The following is a 25,187-nucleotide window of genomic DNA, read 5'->3' as shown; positions in this document are numbered from 1 at the left end:
AGCGTCTACACTGAAGCGCTAGGTGGTGCAACTGCGACTGTGCCTCTTGAGCGTTTCTAATGAAGAGTCAGTGAATTTCACCTCTGTGCAGAGAACCAGCACAAGCAGCATGCACCACTTACATCCCTCTTCGACATCACAATCCCTGATCTGAAGTGGAGCACGTGTCCTGTGCTGACACACTGCACAGCAGTGGATTTAACCTAAGCAAGGTTCAGATCTGATCTGCTGAGTACAAAAAGGTGGTTCTTCTAGCGGACAGCACCACAAACTCAACCCAGCAGAGCTGGATTTCCAGATCCTCTTTCTGCCACTTATGCAATCACTGGTAAATTATTATAGCTGACGATTCTACTGATGATACACAGGGCAGACTAGAATCCAGCTGACTCTACCGTATTCAATCTCCAGTGAGAGATAACGGGAACAAGAAACTTTTTGTCAGTGTAAAACCCGCAGACAGGACAGTGAATAAACACAGACAGCAGATCTGCTGAGTAAGAAGGTATCTTTCAGATATGCGAGCATGATCCCACTTTGGACCTAAGTATGGGGGCTGAGGATGCTCAGAATCATGCAGAGTTGAGCCCTTAATACTGATGTAGGGAGAGACAGAGCTTCTTTGTTCAGACAGAGCATAAGGGAAGAGATAAAACACAGCTTTTCTGAATGCAACTTGACTCTTAATTCTTATTTAACTTTTGCTTTATTATAAGCTTTCTTAAATGAAGGGCCTCTCCTGCAGTGTGTTAACAGTCTGTCTACGTTAATGTCACATGGAATAAATTAGGCTTATAAAAATATCTGCCGATCCCTATTGCTTTCTCTGATGGGGCTTAATTACATAGCAATTTAAAGTATTATTCCAATCATTTTAATCTCACACTTTTCAGAAAATAGGCATGTCGCCCACCAAGAGGTTTCACATAGTCTCAACTGCAAGAATAGCTGGGCCTGACCTCAGCAGTACAATGTTTTCTGCTTATTAGGAAAGTTTGAAATTTGTTGCTGGGAAAATTATTTTGTCATAAGAATTCCCTTGTCTTTAAGGCTTATGTGCAATGTTAACTAAGGGTTGAAGCCTAGATTTCTGTGTGACAGATGCACTAAAAGTATGTAAAATTAGTAGATTTTGGATAGATCACCACAGGGCAGCATGGCCTAGTGAATTTGAACAGATACATGCAGAGCGTGGAAATCCTCAATTCTAATCCCAGCTCTGCCACTTGCTTAACATCAGAGTTTACTCATTTGAAATGTAATTATATCATAATGTAATACCAATTACCTACCTCATGGTGCGGATGAGTTAATATCTGACGCCCTCAAAAATGCAAGGCACTCAATAAATATTAAGAATCTACATCAGAGTCAGATTTAATCTCATAATTTTGTAATGCATAAATGTCAAAGCTGCAATAATCATCATCTTCATAGCATCTTTCATTCTAACAAAGCCCCAAACTCTTCATAAACTTTACCAATGGACAATACAAAACTATGGGTCAAGCTCATCCATGACACAACTCCATTTGGCTTTCCCATGCAGAGGAATCACTTGGCTGAACATCAAAATACAGCCACCTCTGGGATTGAATGCTGCAACTGCCTAGCAATACAAAACAGTTTAGAAAAGGAAATGGAAAATATCCATCTGAAATCGCTGTGGAATTAATAATAATCTTCGCAGTTCTCATTAGAAAGCTCATTTGTCCATTTCTTCCCTCTGATACTGGGCTCCTCCAAGACAAACAACAATCCTTGTGTTCCATGAGAAGAACTCCAGGCCCGAAAAATGTAGCCATCTGTCAGCAGGAAAGGGCTTTCTACATAAGGCTGTGTTCTACCTTTTACTTTTCCAGCCATTAGATTTCATTCTCCATTTAGAGTATAAAACAGAACAGAATGGTTTTTTATATTTACACTCTAAATATTTCAGAGCAGTGAGTCAGACACCAATTTCATAGACAAACAAAGCAGATTGTATGTGCTTAGGGGTTCTTTATGTGATCCTAGATATTAATATTTGTTTTACTGAGAAAGAGATTAGCCAAGAGAAAAGAGTTAATGTTGCTCCATGATGTGCTGCAGAGGGTTCATGGGAGCTTCAGTATACTGTAATTCCATCCAAAAAACGAGAGAGATGATCAGGACAATTTCCCTTTCTGGGAATCTGCTAAACAATCCCTGAGAGATCATCATGATATGATAGGTTTAACTAGCATGGTTTCTGCAGAGGCAAATAATGTCTCATTAACTTATTGGAAGTCTTTGAAGGTGTCAGTAATGAGGTGGATAACGGAGAACCAGTTGACATAATTTCTTTAAAGTTCCTAAAGGCCTTTGACAAGGTCCCTCCATAAGAGTCCACTAAAGAAGGTAAGTAATCATGGGATGGGGCGTGGCGGGTCAAGTTTATCATGGAGCAAATTTGGCTAGATGGCAGAAAGCAAAGAGAAGGAATGAATGGTTAATTTTAATCATGAAAAAAGGTTAACAGCCTGGGGGCGGGGGGTTTAATGGTCCCATATTACGTCCAATGTTTAATATATTTATAAACAATTTGGGAAAAGGGGAGAATAGTAAGGGGGAAAAATTTGTAATTGACACAACTACTATGTTAGTCAAGTACAGGGAAGACTAAGGCTATGTCTACACTACAGCCTATGTTGTCATAACTTACGTCGCTCAGGGGTGTGAATAAACCACCCCGCTGAGCAACATAAGTTACACTGATATAAGCGCTCATGTGCCCAGCGCTAAGTCGACGGGAGAGCTCTCTCCTGTCGGCATAGAGCGTCTTCACCGGATGAACTGCACCACTGCAGCGTGGTACCCATAGACATGCCCTAAGAAATGTCAAAGGGCCTTCACCAAGCCAGGTGACTGGGCAACAAGATGGCAGATGAAATTCAATCTTGACACATGAAAAGTAATGCACATTGGAAGGAAAAATCTGAGCTCCTCATACACCTTCCAGGATTCTAAATTAATTGTATCTGCATTGGAAAAGGACCTAGGTGTCATTATGTACAGGTCAGTGATGACCTCTGCTCAACGCACAGCAGTGGTCAAAAAAAGCCAGAAAGATGTTAGGATGGATAAAGGATGGGATGGAGAATAATACAGAGACTATTCTAATGCCATTATACGAATCAGTGATGCACTTTCACACTTTGTGCAGTACTGGTCACCGTATCTCAAAACAGGACACTGCAGAATTAGAGGGGTTTCAGAAATAGGTGATAAGAATTATTAGAGGCATGGAAAAGCTCTCAAATTAAGAGAGAGCTTTTAAAAATAGATTGGGATGGATTATCTTAGAAAAGAGAAGACCAACAGAAGACTCAATAAAATATACAAAATAAAGACTGGCCTTAAGAAGGTAGCACAGATTCTGCTTTCACAGTCTCATGAAGCAAGAACAAAGGGACATTCAAAAAAATCCTAGGCAATAAACTCCCAAATGATAAAGTAAAATATCGTTTCAGACAGAGCATATTTACCCTGTGGAACTCACGGTCACAGAATGTCAGTGAGGCCAAGAACTTAGACTGATTCAAAGGGGGATTGGATATTTCTATAGAGAACAAGACTCCCCAGAATTGTAATAGTTAGTGCTTTAAAAGGTTTCAGAGGGGTCGCCGTGTTAGTCTGTATCAGCAAAAACAACGAGGAGTCCTTGTGGCACCTTAGAAACTAACACATTTATTTGGGCATAAGCTTTCGTGGGCTAGAACCCACTTCATCAGATGCATGGAGTGAAAAATACAGTAGGCAGGTATAAATATACAGCACATGAAAAGATGGGATTTACCTTATCAAGTGGGGGGTCAGTGCTAATGAGGCCACCTCACTCAGGGTGGATGTGGCCCATTCCCAACAGTTGACAAGAAGGGGTGAATATTAACAGAGGGGAAATTAATGCTTTAAAAGAGAGCTTTGCAGCTTCAGGGTTCAAGCCCATCTCTAATTCTGAGGAGGTAGGAGGAAACCTTAATCATGGGGAGGACAGGGTGGGTTCCTATTGAGAGTCTTTGTTTTTTCACATCCTCATTAACAAAGAAAACTAAGAACTTCTGCATAAGGTTGATAACATAAAGGAAATTAAACTATGAAATTTCTCTTTACAGCTGAGAACAGAAAACTTTTTTGCTGCACCTCTTGGGCCCAGTTCTGATCTCACCAAAAATGAGTTCAATGAGTTCAATTAAGTCACTCCCAATGTGAGTGTTGAAGAGAATACACAGCAATGCACAGTGGAAATTTATCCCCCCCGCCCCCAGTGTGCATTACTTCACATTTATCAACAGTGAATTTAATGTTAAAGAACAACAGCATCAAGCCTTAATTTGTAGTAATTTTTCTATTTCCACATGCATGCTCATGTTCTCTTTAAATACCAATTCAAGCGTTAGCGAAAGCCATTGAATTGACAAATAACAGCATCTCTTTCACCCTGCTTGATCTTGCTCACAGACATCCTCATGAGACTGTAAACCTCTCTCTTGCTAGTAGGTTATTTCTTCAGACTGCATCCGATGAAGTGAGCTGTAGCTCATGAAAGCTTATGCTCAAATAAATTGGTTAGTCTCTAAGGTGCCACAAGTACTCCTTTTCTTTTTGCGAATACAGACTAACACGGCTGTTACTCTGAAACCTCTTCAGACTGTGTTCCACATCAAGGACGCTGCCTTTTGAAAACTGGATTTCATATTTCATCCAAACCTGTGTTTTTATAAGTGAAGCTATAAAATTCGATTTTATGACATGAGAACAGCAATTTTATTCTTTGCGGTTCTCTTAGACAGGAATCCAAAGAGAACTTGGGTGAACTATCCAATAGCTTTATGTTTTTGAATGAAACTGATCAATTCTGGAAAAAAGACAGACATTTAAAACTCTGCCGGGCATGTTTTCAGTATGGTGAGCAAAGAACTGGATCCAGACTGCCACTGACTTTAACGGACAGTTCAGCTGCCAATGCTCTGCATAATGCGCTGAAATTAAATTTACATCCCTGGCTGCATTTGCCACACACAAAAAAAGTGTGAATTTTCTATCGTGTCATCCCCTAGACAGAAGCGTGCATCTTTGTTTAAGAACCAACTGAAATATATCTTTTGGGGAAAATAATCTTTAAGGTCAATAATCCTATGAAATATTAAATGCAAACAAATGTTAACGTCAATCTCAATGCAAAATTAAATGCACATAAATTATGTAAAATTGGAGTGTTTTTATAACCATGAAAGTCACTATGTAACAATGCCAACTTCTTACTCAGAAGACGTGCTAGCTGCCCTGTGCTTACTCAGAGTTATACCATCTGACTTTAATGGCATAATATCTTTTGACAACATTTTATTACCCTGGTGAGCATCACAATGCCAACACTGCTGTACAGTGGGGAGTGAGTTATTTCTATTCTGGCTCTTGCTGCATCAGTAGAATTGTTAACTAACCTCCAATTACAGAATCTCTATTCCAGGTGACAATGCACAAGCCAGAAAAGACCAAGGTTGACTTTCAGATCCTGGATGAATTTGTGGGACTGTCAGTTAGAAAATAGAAAAAGGTTTTACCTGTAAACTAAATAAGTGTCATCTGAAGATACAGAGATGATCAACAAGGAACTTCATAGTGCCATTTGTACAAGAGTCATTTCTCAGAGTACAGACACACTTTTAGGTTTCCACAGCAACCTTAAAAATGACCTCTAACAGATTTTATTTATTTATTTGGACTTGTGCCCTTTACTGCTCCTCTGATGTGTAAAGGCTTGAAAAGGTTTTTTGTTAAGTTTGTTTACGGGAGTTTTTCCACCTAGAAATACAAGGAATGTCAAGTCTGGTCTTCCCTTTTTGCTGAAGAATCTCTGGGAGGTCTTGGGGATGCTTATTGTGAGCTCTTCTACTTTAATTGAAAGGACAGGGGAAATTGGCTCTGAATTTCATGGTTTTTGTGCAATTACAGCCTCATCCTGAATGGTAGAAAGCACCTTCAGCTCTCACTGAAGTCAAAAGGAACTGAGCATGCTTTGCACTCGACAGATTTGGGCCCTCAAAACAATGCTAATGTTATATCAGTGGACTCTCTTGCACTTCTGCATTTCTCTTTCCTTCTCTCTTTTAAACCAAATCTATCAAATAAGCAGCATCTTAGAGATTAAACAATGTAAATACATTACCTCAGTAACAAAGAGAGTGCGGGGGTCAACGATGTCTAAGAAGTGCCTGAATCGGCCATAAAACGAAGTCTGGAGGACAGAAAGAAAGAGTTAGACAAGACGGTCCTTTGTAAAGCAGAAAGGCATTTTATTGTTATTTCCTCTGGAGAACTACATAGTAACTAGGAATGCTATTTACTAAAAAGCTGACAAGATGTCTCTTCTTTATAAACTCTCTATAGTGGACAAGGAGATCATCCAATCTAAGCTTTGAGGCTCTGAACAAGTACATGGATGCCAGATTAAATGACAGTGTCATCAAAATGCAGTTTATTTCCACAACTGAACAGAAATATTTTTCACAATTTAAGGAGGAAAAAGATATTTTTAAACATCCCCCTAGAGTTTTCAACCAGAGCTCCCAATCCTGCAAAGGGCCAGATGTGGGCGCACTGATCCTTTGCAAGATCGGAACCTAATATACTGCAGTCTTGTGCCAGCACATGAGAACCTGGCAGTGAAATGGTTGTGCCCATTTTCATCATCCAAGATGCCAGGTGCAAATTAAACTCTCTAATTTTTAGTAATCTCAGGTGAATCAGAAACACAGTTAAGAGTTTCTTGCTGTTTTTTCTAAAATAAGTTTTAACCCGAAAGTACTGGGTGCTTTACAACACCCACACACGGCCCTGGCCTGGAAGATTTTATGCTGCATGAAGCAGTCCATATTGATTTGGCTAATTTGAAGAGCCTGATGAGTACATGTAAGGATTGAAATGGTTTTTCAAGTCTCTAAACTTGATTAATGAAGGCCAGGATGCACAAGCTTTTCCTAACCAATTGCCATCTTGGTCCCTTGCTATTTTAGATGACTGCAGGCAAGCTTTAACTGGGCATCATTACCTTACGTTTTTCATTATCACACACTCCTGTACCATGAATTATTACCAGTAAATATTTATATTATGGTAGTACTCAAAGGCCACAATCAGGATTAGAGGCCCTTGTGCTATACAAACACAAAACATTTATAATCTAAATGACACAAACAGAAAAATCTCTAGCATGTGGATACAACATTCAAACAAATTAATATGGTGAAGAATTGGCACAGCTTTGGTGGTTACATATATTGTAATTCCCTCTGAATCGCTTCTGACTCACTCCAGTGCAGAGGAACTCCACTAATTCTGCTCACCTCTGCAGAAAAACAAAACAAAACTATTTTCCAGGGACACAGTTTAGAGTGAATTGGACTTTGAACACTCATTACTAGTCACTTGCACTCTGCAGCGGGTGTCACTGATACTCCTGAGGGCATTCTGCACCAAAAAATTAAAAATTCTGTGCCAAAATATTAAAATTTTTGCAAAATTCTTGAGGCTCGGTGAAGGGTCTCGGTATGAGGGGATCTGGATGCCTGGGACTTGGGCGGATGGGGGAGCAGCTCCCTGTACAGGGATCCCTCCCTCTGAAGCTGAGGAACGATGGGTGCAGGAAGCAGGGGTGGTTGGGTTGTTTGCAGAGCTTCCTGCAGCTGGGGGAGAAATCTGGGGGTGAGTCTGACCCAGCTCTGGATGCCATGCAGGGGAAGAGAAAATCCTGTCCTCCCCAGCCAAGACGGAACTAGCAGCTGAGCCCACCACATGGTAGGAGCCACCAGCTGTATCTTCCCCAGTCCCACCTCCTGCCCCACAGTGATTTACCTCTCTGCCCTGGGCACCCAAAACATACTGCTGGGGAGGGTCGCATGACCGCTCTTATGGCTTCCCTTTGCTTCCCCATCAGAAAGTTATTTTTCTGCAGGGAAGCAAAGAAATCTGCAGGGGACATAAATTCTGAGCATGTGCAGTATTCCCCCAGGAGTACACTGAGAAGCACTTGTATCCAAAGAACACAGCACTTGTTGAATGATTTGGCAGCTCCTGATGCTGGTAGTTGTCATGAGTATGGCATATTGAAAACTGCATTAAAATTATGAGCTGTCACTTTGAACCCTAAGGGGTTGTCTGGTCCTGCTTGCAAGGTAGGGAGTTCTGTAGGGAAGTGTGCAATTTGTGTCCTCAGCAGTTTGCAGACAGACAGCCTAGTGTAAGTAGGGTTGCCAACTGACTAATTGCATAAACCCAAACACCCTTGCCCTGCCCTGTGCCTAGGAGCCATAGGGACGTGCTGGTCACTTCCGGGAGCTGCGCAGAGCCAGGGCAGGTAGGGAGCCTTAGCCCCACTGCACTACCAACCGGACTTTGGCCTATTAAAATCTCCTGGATTGCCTTTAATAGTCACTGGGAGATTGAGGCCAATTCCAGGAGACTCCCTGCCAATCTGCAAGGGTTGACAACCCCAAGTGTAAGTGGGACAAGTTGTACCTCTCTGTTTTGGGGTTCTTGTGTGTTATTCTAAGAAATAAAGTAGTGTCATGTTGCAACTTTCTAGCAAGAGTATTTTATGTTTTCATCTCACTTCTCTGTTTGTATGCTGTGAAACATCCTTTGCTTTAAAGGAGATAGTCAACTACTTACCAAAGTGCACCCCATGCAGAGACAGACAGACTGCCAACTCCCAGCCATTCCCCCCACTGCTCTTAGTCAAGGAAGCCAAAGAAAGAGGAAAAAGAAGGATAAGGTCTAGTTGGCTCCTGAGCTTGGTATCCACTTTCTATTCTATTCGAGGCAGGGCTGGTAGTGCTGCTGCCTTTAGCTCAGGTTACCTGACACTTTCCATTGTAAGACCCTGTTTTCAGTTGTTCATAATTTTGCCAACCTTTTACCATTTGGACTGACGTTTTCCATGGCAGATGTATGCCTCAGACTGATTAACAATTCAGCAGTTTTTCAGAATGAGGTTAGGAAAAAACTGGCTGTTTCACCCATGTTAAAAAATTCTTCAGTTTCGATGAGGAGCTCCAGCACCCCCAGGCTTTGGAGCAGGGACCTGAAATATGGCAGGGAGCTTGCCCCGATGTCAGGGATGTGCTTTTTGATAACCCCATGAAAGTCTGCCACATGTAGCCAAGTTATGAGCCTCTCAAAATCGCAGTTCACACATACTCAGTAGAAAGTTGTTACAAATTGACAGATAAATTCTCCAAACATTCCATCTGCCCTGGGCCTGCTCCAGCCTGGGGCCACAAGGGCTGAATAAGACTCTCTCACGTAATTGCACACCCCATCTACTATGGGTTTGCTGTAGTGCTAAGCACAAGAACTGAAAGCAGGGAAGCTGTTTCTTCTGTGCTCTTAATGCCCTAGCTAAGTCAATGAAAGCTGTGCTGTTAACACAAATTGCTAGAAAATGCTAAACTCTCTAGGGAAAAGAAAAATCAGGTCATAGATATCACATATTGGGCACGCAAAATTAATGGGCACGTTTGACCTTAATCTCTCTTGTGCCCCAGTTCCCCATCTGTAAAACAAATAATAATGCCACCTCTCCTCAGAGGGGTGGTTTGAAAGTAAATTCATTGTTTATGAAGCACTTGGAGGCTATCATGATGAGCACCATATATGAGCCCACAAGGAAGTTAATATTTCTGTTTTCAGAGCAGGCTTCGAATAGTGTGCAGCAAATAAGGCCTGGGGCCACACGCTGACCATATAGGATAAAACAAAATATTGAATAGCTGCTCATTAAGTGAGCACCATCTATCCTGTACACTGAATGAGACAAGAGTGCTGCGGAAAAATAGATTATGGTCATGTCATTAAAGAGTATTGTAAGACATACGTATGAGAGGGGCAAATTAAGGTTGCAGAGGCAACATTAATTCTAGCATTTCCTAATTGTAGAGTGCTTAGACTTTACAACATTAACTTCATTTTAAAGTCTATATAAGTTCTTAGACACCCTCATCACCATAGTATGAGTGCTTTGCAGTAGTGGATTAATTGACATGATTAACATCTAACACAGGGGTGGGCAAACTTTTTGGCCCGAGGGCCACATTGGGGTCGCGAAACTGTATGGAGGGCTGGGTAGGGAAGGTTGTGCCTCCCCAAACAGCCTGGCCCCTGCCCCCTATCCACCCCCTCCCACTTCTCACCCCCTAACTGGCCCCCTCAGAACCCCTAACCTATCCAACCTCCCCTGCTCCTTGTCCCCTGACCACCTTCTCCCGGGACCCCCCCGCCCCTAACCGCCCCCCCTGAACCCCACCCCCATCCAACCCTCCCCTGCCCCCTAGCCACACCCCCGCCCCCTGACAGCCCCCCCAGGACTCCCATGCCTATCCAACCCCCCCTGCTCCCTGTCCCCTGACTGCCCCCTGGAACCCCCTGCTCCTTACCCAACCCCCCCACTCCCTGTCCCCTTACCAAACTGCTCAGAGCAGCAGGAGCTCACAGTCCCACCAGAGCCAGCCACACCGCCCGCGCTGCCCGGTAGGAGCAGCAGGCCAGAGCGCTGGCAGCGCGGCATGGCAGGGGAGGGGCCGGGGGCCAGCCTCCCCGGCCAGGAGCTCAGGATCCGGGCAGGACGGTCCCACAGGATGTAGCCCACAGGCCACAGTTTGCCCACCTCTGATCTATCATGTGTGGTGCGCTCTCTCTCTCTCTCACACACACACATTATCTTATCCTGAAGGCTCCCACTCTGTGGTCTCCTACTTTTTCCCCACTGCCCCTCCTTTTGGTTTTGTCAAACAAAACTTTAACAAGCAACGGAGACATTCAGAAGAGCCTCAAGATTCAAGATCCTCAAGATTCAAACACGAACAGGGGAGGTATCTGGACCTGACATCTCCTTTGCCTTGCAGTTAGTGTTGTTATTTAAACCTGTGCAAAGTAAGTGTGAAGTGAAATGCTATCAGGTAGTGTTTTACACACACTTTGTGAAGTTGTAACGAGGATACAACGTGCAAGACAGGGGAGAATCAAGCCCTTCTGTGCTTGTTGGTTAACATTTGTATCATCCAATACTGAGCATTGTTATGAAACATATGGTTTTATTGTATAATAAAGTACAAGAGACCAAAATCCTGTGTCTACAGGAAGAGGACAGAATAGTCTCTGGTAGATTTGTTTGGGGGTGGGGTTCTCCAACTTCATGGAATTCCCAAGATCTATAGGAAAAGTCTACTGCTCTTCCTGCCTCTCCAGAGGGTAACCCCCAACGAGTCAGGCTGCCCCTGCCTTCCAACCTGCTCTTGTGCCACAGACACCCACAATCCTGAAGAGACTCAAAAGGTCTGGACTGGAAACCAGTTAGAATTAATGCTGACACAAACATCACTGATTCCTAGAGGCATTGCCTCGGGGCTTGCCAGGGGATGAGGCTACATAGAACCCCACCCCCAAAATGCACACACACTTCCCGAAATCAAATGCTCTCCCTCTGACAGATGGCTGATCATTTGAGTGGTTTTTCCTGCTCCTTTCATTCCTTCTTCTGAAAGATTTGAGGGGGATAATCCAGTCCATGTCTTCCCCAGCCACAGACACAGGCAATGAGAGGGCAACGGCTCTGCTGTTCTGGGCTAAGGCCCGAAACGGAGACTGAGGGCTAGTCTACACTAGAAACACTACAGCGGCGCAGCTGCAACGCCTCTGGTGAAGACACTCTATGCTGATGGAGAGAGCTCTCCCGGCGGCATAAGAAAATCACCTCTACAAGAGGCAGTAGCTATGTTGGCGGGAGCAGCTTTCCTACTAACATAGCGTTGTTCACATCGGCGCTTAAATCGGTGTAACTTACATCACGCAGGAGGGTGCCTTATTCACACCCCTGAGTGACATAAGTTATACCAACGTAACCTGTAGTGTAGACAAGCCCTAATTCTCCTGAATTTCCAATTATTTGGGGAGGTAGGTTTCCAACTAATAGGATCAGCCACAGTTTTGTGGCAATTAATTTTTCCTAATGAAGTAATGTGTTTGGAACCTATGGCTACCGGCCTGGTTTGCACACAGATGTTAATTTCAATCACATCCCACGTCAATGCCTTGTTAAAGCTAGGGATAGTTGTGTAAGGCAAGTACAAGCTATGTTATTAGCAAACATTTCACTCTGCTGTCTCTAAACCAAATTTCTTCAAACAAGACAACAGCACTAAACCTCATTCACTCCCACGTCCAGGCCAAATTTTTAAAGAGCAGCTTTGTTAATCAGGCATCTGAAAAAAAAATGTAATTGGTGAAAAACACTTCCTCCTCTCTCCTGATTCTCTCCCTCTCACACACACGCAAGCTTGGCTCTCTCACAAACAACCAAAATGCTTAAAAAATTATATTTTTTCATAAAAATAAAACTTGGCTTTGGACAGAGAAGCAACATGAGAAGAAGCGTGGTGTTGGTCAGGTTAGAGGACAGGAATTCTAATTCCCAGGCCCAAGCCCTATGGCCAAAGGCTTTGGGAAAAATCACTTTACTTCTCCATACCTCTGTTTCCCCATGTTTAATATGAAGATAGTCCTTTTCTACTACACAGACTGTTCTGAGGCTTAATTCACTTATTGGAAAACCATATGGATGGAAGTTGCTACACAGTGCTGACAGTGGTCTAAAAAAAAAGTGAGAGGTCTATCATAATCTGGGAGCAGCAACTTTGCTAAGACAGTACTTAAAATGCCCCCACACTTTAAACCAGAGGTTCTCACAACAAAATTTTTGGTGGCCTCAGAATGAGACCACCAACTCCTGCTGGTGGCCACTCTGACAAATTTCCCTAAAATATTTAATTGACTTTAGGAAAAACAAATAAATATGCACATATACATGCCCAAATCATTGTAAAATTTATGCAGGGGGTTTCTGCAGACTCAATAATAAAAATAATATACAGTTGTATGTTAGTGCTCCTGGCCCTGCTGCCTCCCCTCTCCTCCACAGATCCTCCCCTGGCCCCTGCTGCCTCCACCCACTCCCCTAGGCTCCCCACAGGCCCCTGTGCTTCCTCCCCCCTATTGCCCTGAGCTCCCTTCCATGGCCTCACAACCCAGGCTCACCCCACTCCTTGCCTCTTGACCATGGTGCCCAGTAAGACTGGCCCTGCTGAAGCCCCGTTCCCCCAGGCTGATGCCTAGAACCAGATCCCCATGGCTGGAGCTGGTGGGAGACGGGGAGCTGAAGCCCAACCCGCCTCTGGAGCCTCCTGGAGTCTCATAGCTTTGCCCCTTCCCCCGTCTCTAACCAGGAGGTTGTCATGGCCACAGGAAAACCCCACACTGTGGCTGCATTTGAAAAACGCTGCTTTAAACACTAGTGCTACAGAAACACACGTGTATATTATATAGGAAAGAGAGAAATATCAGCATAAAGAGTACTTCTTTCACAAAATAATAAGCCGGGTCTTAAAAATTCTCCTCTCCTTGCCACTGGTGAATGGGAAGCTTTCCCTTTCAGGTGAAGGGGTAAAATCCACAAATTTTTGCAAAATTTAAGCTTTCATTTTTGAAAAAGGTACATTTCTAACATTCATGGTGGTGAAGGGAACCTTCCAAGCATGAACTGTATGTGAATTAAGGCAGCGTTCTCTTCTTGAGGCTGTACACAGACAGTTCTGTTGCCTCTGTGTCTGCTCAAGCTATCCCAAGAAGCAGGAGACTAAGGTTGTGCCTGCATGACAAGCCTGGGTGTGAATCTACAGTGCACCACTTGTCACACAGTAACATCATGCGTGGACACTGCAACAGTCCCCTGAAAGTCCTGGAGTGCCGCTTAGCAGCCTACCATTTGAAAGCATAGTTGCGAAGCTGCAGCGAAAGTCCTGGAGTGTGCCGTAGCAGTGTCCACACAGGATGTTCCTGTGTGGCAAGCTAGTGTGCTGTAGATTCACACCCAGGCTTGCCAGGCCTCATCATACAAACACAGCCTTTAATTGACACAACTTCACTGCTGGTATCCAGAAACCTGTGTGCAGAAGTAAAACTGACAGCAATCATGTAAGTTTCACTTTGCTGCTATGGTAGGGTCTGTTGCCCCTGGACCTTACTAGGTGCTTTCTCATCTTGCATATCAGCTTCTGGTTAGTAGGTTTAATCTCTTAGTTAGACTGTATCTGATAAATGTTTCAAGTTCTGCAGAAGCAACAAAGGACGTATCCACTTATAAGCATCTACGCCTAAATCAAAACACTAGATCCAAACTTTCCTCAAACATTGGAGCAGTTCAAATTCTGATCAAAATTTTGTATCCCAAAGCCCATCTCTATTTTTAGTCAGTGTGCCTTCTCAAACATAACTACTTGTAGCAAATATGTCCATACATTATGCATCTGGTCTCTTATTCAAATTCAAGTGAAAGCCTAGAGCACTGCATGAAAAGCTAAGGGATAAGTAGCTGAGAAGTTGCAAGGCATTTTGCAGATTGACTACCACAGATCAACAAAATCGGTTCTCAAAGAGAGTCTCTTAGGCATTTTTGGAAATAGAAAAGGTTCAGAGCCACAACTTCTAATAGAATTATGAAGATTCCAACCAAAGAGCTCCTAAACACCTTTGCTTTTAATTATACATTGACATTTAACACTGCTTACTTGCCATACAGCAGTCACTGAATGATGCAACACTTTGCCATCACTTTTATTCACAATTAAACAAGACACTGCATCTCATAAAGAAAACAATGCCTTTTTTCAGTCATTTATTAAGGCCTTAATGCTGCAGCCTTTGAGCAGCCAAAGCTCCCACTTAAGTCAAAGAGATCTGTGGCTGCATTCGGATGGCAAGTGTGGTATTAATTTAATTGGACCTAGAGACATAGGCCACAATTGGTAGTTCTATCTGCTTAGTTCACCTTGTAAATAGGTTCAGTGGTCAAATTAGTTCCAACAACAGTACTTTTAAAATATATTGCTGGTTTTATTGTGATCAGTTTTTCAGTTTGATCCCGAAGTATGTAAACTATCTAATACTGTTCCTCTTACTCTTCCTATCAGACTCTTCAAACATTGCCATTAATAAAGCAAATCATTTTAACACATTTACGTGAGACAAAGCACATCAGACATATTTTTCAACAAGATTTCCCTTATTCTTCCCACCACATTAACTAAAAACCTACTAGTAATTTGGGATTGGTCATTCAAACTGTGACACCATTTTTACCAGTGAGAAGACTAGGCCTCTGGGAACTTTGATCAAACAAACAAACAAATGGGGGTTGTTGATTAATCAGTGCTGCTAATGAGCTAAACGGTCACTCTAGTATCTTCGAGTCTTGTCCTTGGGAAAGTGAAAGGCCCCTTACGGAAATATGCCACTGTCCTAGTGGCAACCAATGAACAGCAAGAAAAGCCAAGAGCAAATCCTAACAACACTTTTAAAGTTATACAGTGTGAAAATGGGGTCACGAGCACACAACCTGGCCCAAAATAAGGGCTCCTGCTGCCACATAAAAGCAGAGAGAAGCCTCAGGCCTGATCTATGCTACAAAATTATGACAGCCTGGCTACGTAGGTCAAGAGTGTGGTTGTGGAAAAAATCATCTCCCCCAGTGAACATAGCTGTGCCAGCAAAACCCCCAGTGTAGATGCAATTATGTCAACAGAAGAGCACTTCTACTGGCATAGCTAGTGTCCTTTGGGGAGGAGATGTTTTCCAGCAGAATGACTCTTGGGGGTTTACACTGCGTCTACACTAGGGGGCTCTGTAGTGTAGACATGGCCTCAGACCCAACATGTTCTAAACAGGAGACATTGCTTGTGAATCAGTGTTATTTGGGCCTCACTCATTACTGCTTCTCCCCTGGCTCTCTGCAAACACACTCTCTTGCCCACTGTTTTGACAGATTCCAAAACTTATGAGGTGGTTTGATTTTTGTGTTTCTTTCAGATACCCATCCAACTAACTCTAGTTATGAAAACTCATTAACAGAATTCCCCACTAAGCATACACTATTCACTGCTCCATTGTGTCCTCCACTTGACTCTACTTCTTCGCCTCTTCACTGCTAGACGTGTAGGTTTATCGCTTCCTCCATGTCTCCCTATTTCTTCCTCTCTCTGCCCCCCTTTTAATTCAAGATTCTCTCCCCTTCGTCTTCGATACTCCAGGGGTTGCATATGGGTGATAAGATGTTGTGCCTACAGTCAACCAGAAATGCGGGTGCATGGTACTTCTAGCTTCTTTGAGGCTTGAGTTGAACATACTGCCTTCTGCTGCAATCCCAACATCTCATAACTCAGATGAAAGTGCAGGTTCAAATTTAAACTCTGAGGTGCTGACTAGACAACAGAGGCAACTTCCTCTTGTATTGTTTGTTCTTCTCAGTCCCTACAGAGCAACTCCTGAAGCTCAAGAGGCCTGGAGTATATTGCACCACCTGTAGATAGGACACCCCCAGTAGCACTTCAAAGGAGCAGAGTGAAACTGATGAGGACAATCCTTGTCTGTTTCACTCTGTTCCTGCCAGCTCTGCTAGGGATGAACTGCCTTTGGCAGCAAAGGCGTGAACCTCCTCTGCTAATCTTTCAGAGTCCATCTGCATATTCTGTAGGGAGGGAGGGATAGCGCAGAGTTAGAAATTTTATCTAATGGAGGCTGCTGCAACAGAATGATAGGGGTTTGGTGTCCTTCTCCATTCCAACTGCTCTCCTAAACACTCCACAGTGACTCCACAGTCAGCTAGAGAATACCTTTAACTGAAAATATAAGATGTTTCTTTTATTAATAGGATTATTTCCAAGGGCCTAAAGTTCTGGCTGGCAGATTCCTTAGGAAATGACTGCCTAGATATTTCTCCCATATTTCTACATAAGGAGTAGAGTTTAAAAAGCAAGACACTTGCAAATTTACTTGACCTTCAGATGTCCTCAGGTACCATAAAAGTATGCATACAGCCTCTGATTCTTTTAACAGCTGTTGTAGTAAACAGTTCACTGGAAGAAAACTGAATAACACAAATTTGCTGTGATTAATCGAGGCTATTTTGGTACCAGTTCTCACCAGCCTGAAAGCAGGGTTCAGTTCTAAAAAGTGGCTAGGAATATTAAGTCCTCTGTATAGCACAGCAGTTCATAGGGAGCGAGAGTGTACATTACAGCTCCATTTCAATTAAGTCACTGTACTGTAGGCCATGTGAGAGCCAGCTGACTTCAAGATAAGTACAAGAATGAAAATACTTCTTACAGGCTCAGGAAATTCAGGAAGAGGAGAGGAGGTTAACAGGCAACTGTAACTTTTGATTGTCACCTTAAATTTAAATGAAAGTGAAAACTGACATTTCTTAAACTATATACACTGTAAACGTATATAAACGAACTGGACAGATTGGAGGATTGGTAATGGAAGACAGGACTTGCCAACCTGCAGAGTTGTACCAGTTTAACGTGAGGTATCATTTTAAAGTGATTTAATTAAAACAGTGCAGAAGGCCGAGTGGACATGTTTATTCTGGTTTCAGCAAGACTTATTTCAGTTTAGTTTAAATAGATTAGGAAGACGTTTGAGATAAAACAAGTTATGCCATCAACCCAAAATAAGAGTGTCCACATCGGAAGCTGAACTAATTTAATTAAAATGGTGTAAGACAGGGCCAGAAAGCCTTTCATCTCTTGCTCTCTGGTACAAATCCAGCCCAAATTGGTAGTTTTTAAACATGGGATTAACATCCTTTGGCCCTGTACACCCACACGCAGCAGCTACGCTGTATTGCAGATACCGATTTTGCTCCACTCAGGTTTGAACTGTGTTTAAACATGGTTTTAAGCATGGTCCTTTGGCCAGTGAAGATGGGGCCTCAGGTGCAAAGCAAAGCAGCTTGACAGCCAAACACATCTCATGGCAGAGGATTTTAAAACAAGACAAGGTGGTCCTTGAAGAAGACCTCTTCCCTCAATGGCTCTTAAGGAGCCCTAGAGGAGGCAGAAGGCCCTCATTCGCTGAACACTTTCAAAATGGAAAGTGTTAATTTAGACAGCCTGAGTAGGAACTGACCTTTCATATAATGTGTTTGACAGCCCCAGTTATTTCTGCTTGGCGAAAGATCTACACCTTATCTAAAACCTTGCCAAGCATGTCTCCACATCGGTTTTGATAGGGGCAAATTAATTAATTTTGCAAAGAACAGCAGCTGAGAAACCATGTAAAATCAGGATAAGCTTGTCTGCCCCTAATGTTTCAGGTCTAACACTTACTGCATTTCAATCCTGCAAAGAGAAAGGGGAAATCTCTAGCATCGGGGAAGCCCGGACATGGCTTCAATTCATTGTGGGTTTCCCTAATGACAAGGAGATGATTCTAGATCACGCAGAGGGTCTCTCTCTCAAGATTCTGTAACTTCTGTATTACTTCATTTATTTTAAAAAGGGGCTTCTTTTGCCAAAGAGGCCAAATAACCTTGATTTGAAGGCAACTAAGAAATAAAAAAATGTTTGTGTGACCCGAGACGTTTTTAATGCCAGCCAGCAAGGGATTACAAGAATATCCTAATTCTGGTTCACCAAAAGAACGTCACATGGAGTTTCAGACGAATGCCAGGCTCACACTGGTCATGAATATTGTTGTGAAATGTGCAGACACTATGTAAAGAGTTATGTATGTATACTGAAAACACGTTCCTAGATTCTGTATTCCAGTGGAGGTGGACAAATAGACTTCCTGACAGATAAAAGTTGTTTATTCACCAGCCTCTCTGTCGGAATGTAAATTAAGCACTGTAAGTGAACACAAGGGAGGCATATTTACATACAGAGAGACATGAAGTCAACAGGGAAGAGCACAGCATGGAAAGAGATACCCTTATCAGGAGATACACTTCAAAGGTTTGCTGGACTCTATGTGGGGAACAAAGAAGACACCCGATCCTCTTGCATCTAGGAAGTAAATGGGCAGTGCATTTACATTCATAAAAACGGGATCTCAACGAGCCTGGGCTGAAAATGCTGGCAAAGGCTTTGGGTGAGATAAACTTCATTAGACAGGAAGTTAACCTAACAGTAACAGTTAAGTTTAGTCTCTAGAAAGCATATTATGATTCTATTTTATATGTAACCTTTTGTTTCCATTACCATTTCTCATTATCTCTTGAATCTTTGACAATGAACTTATTGTTTTCACTATAAATATATCTCTGTGCTGTGGTATTAAGCAAGGAGCTGATCCTGCACTGAATCATACAAACCAATGTGTGCACTGTTCCCTTGGGGTCAGTGGACCTGGTATTTCTGTGAGCATTTGGAGACGAAGGGGCTGGACGCTACAGGTGAATGCTTCAAAGGGACTCAGGGACTGGAGTGTGCTATTTTTACCCTGAAAGGCAAGGTAAGGGCTGGCATAGCCACCCAAGCACTCTGCTCTGGGCTAACAGGCTGGAGGTGTCAGGGAGCAGACACCCAGTTAAGAACAAGCAAGTCTCCTTCATTCTGAATGCAGAGGGGTAACAAGGTGATTCAAGTTCTGTACCCCGGAAACCATCCCAGTGAGAGACTTGACAGAGACTTAGCACGATCCTGAGGAAAGTAGCTGAAGTGATTCAGGGGAAATGGGACAGATTTCGTCATTTATAACTGTACCAGTGGGCATGGAAATTTTCAACAAGTCGTCCTAAATGTTGTGTTAAATCACTTTCTCCAGATTCTGGGAAACAACGGGAAGCGTGAAACCATCCTACCTCACATAAATCAATCCCCACAAAATGCAAGTGTTTCCCTCCAAGGTTTTGTTCCTAGCAGGCAGCTTTTCCTTGCTTTTCTCCTCAAGGACAAAGATTCTTAATATAGCTCAACTGAATTTTTCACAGCCCTTGTTTGACTCAGATCTCCTCTTAAAGGGCCACAGGATTGTTTCTAGCCACCATTTCTGTGAAGAAACAGAACAATGTGATCCGAAAGTAGTATTATTAGAATTTAGATAGCAACACAAGTCTCCCTGGTGTGTTATAAAACAAGTAAAGATAAAAGTGCCTTATCAATCAGATCCCTACACCAAGGATCTTCTAGACCAGTCCAAATGTCACACAGCAGTTGATGACAATAAACAAAGAATTTGGGAACACACACTCCTTTGGTCAGTACCAGGGGGCTGAGGGAGAAGGAGAGGGGATTTCATTGAACAGTTGATATAAAAAGAGTGTTTGCTTTTTAAGACACATTACTTTCCCCCCTAGGTTATCACGTTCATTTAGTCACGGTGAAAAAAGTGCCAGCATGCTTGCCCTGGAAACTGAGAGTATGTCTACACTACAAGCACACAGTGGCAGCTCTGCAGCTATGCCACTATAGTGTAGACACTTGCTACAGCGACAGAAGGGGTTTTTCTGTTGCTGTAGTAAATCCACCTCCGCAAGAGGTGGTTGCTAGGTTGACGGAAGAATTATTCCGTCAACCTAGTGGTGTCTACACTGGGGCTTAGGTCAGCGTAACTACATCCCTGAGCAAAGTAGCTAGGTCAACTTAAGTTTTAGTCCTCTAACTTCACAACAGGGGATAACATGGGCAGCAGCCCCACCAGCTTATGCTGAACTGGAGTGAACTCCAACACAGGTCTTGTCGATACTAGATCTTTCCTTTCCCCCTAGAATTTCCCCTTGCTGATGCAATGGAAGCACTAATGTAGACATGCTACCAGCATTTTTAACCTTCATGTCATCTATTTAGATCCACTCTAAGCAGGATTATTCGACATTTTGGTTAAAGCAATAGCATCGGGTCTGCATTCGTGCTCATACTGTTGTTCCCATTCATGGAACTCCACTGGTTAGCAACAAGAATAGGAAACACTAAGGGAAAAGATCTAGTCACTTAGCAATGAGAGAAGTCTACATTCCTATTCAAAGCTTGGTCTCTGTCTAGCTGCCACAGAACTTTTGCTGATATGGTAGCTTGTCTCCTTGGATGCGGATGAGACCCACGACCTGGACAGACATGTTAAAATGTGTATGTGATTGTTAACGTCCTGCCCTACCCATTCCAGATTGATTTCTTTCTTTTTTTCTTTTTTTTAAAAGCACTGTTACAAATGATGATCGCTCCTTAATGAACAAAATGCTCCTGGGTCTGTGCCTGAAGCCCTGCCAAGCCTGGCTAATATAATCTGTGTTGACTGTATAGTGTCTCCTCCTTCTGTCCAGTTAAAAAGCTCTGTCTGGTCAATTTGAACATCCCTTGACTTATTGAGACAAGCAGGTTATTAGCACAATGAAATAGCCCCTCGCTGCACGTTATTTCTCACTGTACTTCCCCAACTCTCCTGACTCGGTGTCCTCTGCCTTAACCACAAGCCCACCCTTCCTTCAGTAGACAGGCAGGTAAGTAGTAAGGTAGGTTTGCTTCCCACCAAGCAACTAAACTTTACATTATGTCTCTGAGTCCTTAAAAGCAGATAGGCTGCCTTAGTACCAGGGAAGCTGCCATCTACAATTAGCAAGTCAACTGTCTGGCAACTTTGCTGTCACACTGAGATCCTGTCCAGATCTCAGCAGGATAGTGAAAACGTCTCCTTGGAAGCATTATGGCCTTTAGGACAAATTCCCAATAATCTGGTGTGGGAAGGGAGGAATCATATTAACAAGCAAACTCTTGTGATTAACTTTTTTTGTTTGTTAGCTAGAAGCACATGAATTGAAAACCAGATCTGACATCTCGGTCCAGTGCTCTCATGTTCACTTCAATGAAAGAAACCAACAATTGTTGGAGCAGATTACATAAACTGCCACCATCCCAAAGAACTAGAATATGTGGTTATATTTCACTGGACAAGATTTGGGCAAGTTCTTTGTGGGCCAAGCCATGGCCAAGAATGGTCCACACAACAAAATCCCCACAATCTCTTAATGCAGGAACAGCCAGAATGCAGAACGGAATTGGGCGCCTAACAACTCCAAAATTTGCACTCACTTTTCATGACTCTACATGAAAATTTCAAAAGGAAGGGCATGTTGACCAAACCTAGTCTACTGTGCACATCTACAAGTTTCCTAACCACCAGTATTTACCTAACTCGTGTCATCTCTGGAGCAGTTACAGTACTGTACACATACAGCTACCAAGAAAGCATTTTTAGACAAAAAGAACAGTAGTACTTGTGGCACCTTAGAGACTAACCAATTTATTTGAGCATAAGCTTTCGTGAGCTACATCCGATGAAGTGAGCTGTAGCTCACGAAAGCTTATGCTCAAATAAATTGGTTAGTCTCTAAGGTGCCACAAGTACTCCTTTTCTTTTTGCGAATATAGACTAACACGGCAGTTACTCTGAAACCTGTCATTTTTAGACATAAATCCTTTATTTGACAAACCATAACAGTGATCGTACAAGTAAGTAATTAGACTGTTAAATGGCCATTTGAGTCAATGGACAAGAGAAGCTACTTCAGAGCAGTTACAAGTAGTTATTTTAAATGGGATCAAAATTCCTCCCTACCCTTCATAGAATCATAGAATATCAGGGTTGGAAGGGACCTCAGGAGGTCATCTACTCCAACCCCCTGCTCAAAAGCAGGACCCATCTCCAATTAAATCATCCCAGCCAGGGCTTTGTCAAGCCTGACCTTAAAAACTTCTAAGGAAGGAGATTCTACCACCGCTCTAGGCAACGCATTCCAGTGTTTCACCACCCTCCTAGTGAAAAAGTTTTTCCTAATATCCAACCTAAACCTCCCCCACTGCAACTTGAGACCATTACTCCTTGTCCTGTCCTCTTCTACCACTGAGAATAGTCTAGAACCATCCTCTCTGGAACCACCTCTCAGGTAGTTGAAAGCAGCTATCAAATCCCCCCTCATTCTTCTCTTCCGCAGACTAAACAATCCCAGTTCCCTCAGCCTCTCCTCATAAATCTTCCTGGAGAGAATCCAGAAAACTCAGCAGAATGTTCACCATGTCAGGTCTTGCCTTCACTAGCCTCCCTAAGGACGTTTCCTCTCTTTTATGCCGATGCAGCTGCATTTTTATCACGTTTTCTAGACCTGCTCTGGGCAGAGACAGCTGACATGATGATGAAGATGCCGATGCCTTATCTATTGACACTCCTGCTCCCACCACTGCAGTTGTGTCAATGCTATTGCACTGGGTTGGCGATTTCCCAACCAATCTCCCTCTGCATACACAGCCCATTGCACATCTGTGTTGAACTTCAACCCAGGCAGTATAAAAATAAAGAAATCAACAGAACTATCACACGGAAACACGGGCAAACGTTTTAGCAAAGGAGTGTTTTAAAATCAAGGTGGGAGAAACAAAATGTAATTTCATTCTATAATAATCCACTCCTTCAAGGAAGCGCCTCGCTAAAGTGTAATTATCAGCCTCATACAGAGATCTGTGCATAAGCGGATTTTTATTACATCCAATATTTACTTTTCTGAACTGCCTCCATATCTAAAAAAAAAAAGGACGATAAGCTGTGAAATGGGTTTCCGCCTTTCAAAATAACCCGATTCTTGTCTGCGCTGCAAAAGAAAAGTCAGGCACGTCTAGAAGTTGCTCTCCCCTATAGGGGACCCAAAAGGCCCTTCGTGGACCATGAATTATGAGCAACCACGGGGCAGCAGGGCTCAGGCGGGCGGACCTCACGCACCCCACTGCCGGATTTCAGAGCCCGGCCAAGGGGGGAGCCGGAGCCCCCGCAGTCCTGCGCTGGCAGTCCCACCCAGCGCCCGCAGCGGAGAGGCAGGGGGAGCCTTCGCTTTCCACGCAGGGCCGAGAGGCGGCACCTCTTCCCGCGGCCGCCCCGGGGCGTACGCGGCCCCGTCCGGCCCAGGCGGGGGCTCGAACCCGCGGAACCAGGCTCCGCATCCCGAAGCCACGAGCATCAACCACAAACCCCGCCACAGAGCCGAGGGAGGGAGGGAGGGAGGGGCGGGGCGCACGGGCAGTGAGTGACAGCGCGGAGAACCAATAGGAGTGGAGGTCACCACCAATCAGCGCGCGGGACGGGGGTGAAGCCGGCAGAGGGAGGCGGCCGTCCCCACCGGCGGCTCCTCGTCCCGGCGCGGGGCGCCCCTGACAGCCCCCCCCTCCCCGCCGCGCCTCGGGGCACCCCGACACGGCAAAATGGCGGCCGTACCTGCTGGAAGCGGGGCTTCCCCAGCTGGAAAGGGGGGTACTCCGCCGGCTCCGCCATTCCCCTCATGCCCTGCAAGCGCCACCACTTTGAACGGCCTCCTCCGCCGCCGCCGCTTGGTCCGGCCTCGCTGCCGCTGCTATTGGACGCAGCCCCCGCGGGGCACGCTGGGGGATGGAGTTCCCCCCGCCCTCCCTAGCCGAGAGGTATCATGGGAAATGTAGTATTCGCAGCCTGGAGCAAGGCCTCCTGGGCAACGTAGTCTCGGCTTGGTGAGGCACGCTGGGAGGTGTAATTCAGCACTGGTGCATCATGGGGAATGTAGGCTGGGGAGTGGGAAGAGGGTACCATGGGAAATTGAGGCGGCAGGAAGGCTCCTCGGTTGAGAGTCCTATCCCACACACACACCCCTTTCGAGCACCCAAAGCAGGATATAGCACCGCCCAGGTTTAGCCTTCCCGTAGAGGGAGACAGAGGCAGGACCAGGCCAACCCTGACTGGGCCTATGACCCCAAGGCGGGGTTGCCATGCAGGCCTCTGCCTTGGGTCCTGTTTGAAAATCTGCCCCTTCCCGGGCAGCCTTGCAGAAAGTGTTAGTTTCAAGCAGGATAATGGGCTAGGGGGGTCAAACCAGGACCCTCCTGCAAACTCCAGGTCTTCGCAAAAATAGGATATACTAGGAAAAAAATTTAAAAAAAAAAAAAAGAGGAATGCCTGAGATTCACAAACCTCACCCCCTTCTGCTCCAACTGTATGGCCCAGTTCTTTAGCTTGCCTTCTCTAACAAATACACATCAATGTGTATATTTAAAAAAAACCAAAACTCTGTGTTTAACAAGACTTTTCATTGCACACACTGCTGTCTCCAGAGAGAGGACAAAAGACCAAACACCACTTAACAGCTGTTAGTTACAGAAATGTAGGGTTTCATAGACTGTCATAGAAATGTAGGGTTGGAAGGGGGCTCAAGAGATCATCCAGTCCGTCCATTTCCCCCCCCCCCCCCCCCCACTGAGGCATGATTAAGTATATGTAGACTATCTATCTCTGAGAGGTGGTTGTCTAACCTATTCTCAAAAACC

The 25,187-nt window shown here is 44.0% G+C and overlaps 1 protein-coding gene across 1 annotated transcript in view; it reads right to left on the bottom strand.

Moving 5' to 3' along the window:
• The window catches only part of SFXN5 (sideroflexin 5), a 168,060-nt gene extending 143,811 nt beyond the window's left edge, over positions 1-24,249 (bottom strand). The window contains exons 1-2 of the mRNA XM_073343014.1: positions 24,109-24,249; positions 6,191-6,259 (exon numbers count right to left, since the gene is read on the bottom strand). Of these exons, the coding sequence (XP_073199115.1) occupies positions 6,191-6,259; positions 24,109-24,174 (135 nt within the window). The 5' untranslated portion in view covers positions 24,175-24,249. The remainder of the gene's footprint in view (positions 1-6,190; positions 6,260-24,108) is intronic.
• Positions 24,250-25,187: the final 938 nt, after the last annotated feature.

This window comes from Lepidochelys kempii, chromosome 4, assembly GCF_965140265.1.
Source record: "Lepidochelys kempii isolate rLepKem1 chromosome 4, rLepKem1.hap2, whole genome shotgun sequence".
NCBI lineage: Eukaryota > Metazoa > Chordata > Testudines > Cheloniidae > Lepidochelys > Lepidochelys kempii.
The sequence above is the reverse complement of the archived record's forward strand: the minus strand, read 5'-3'. Positions and strand labels throughout refer to the sequence as shown.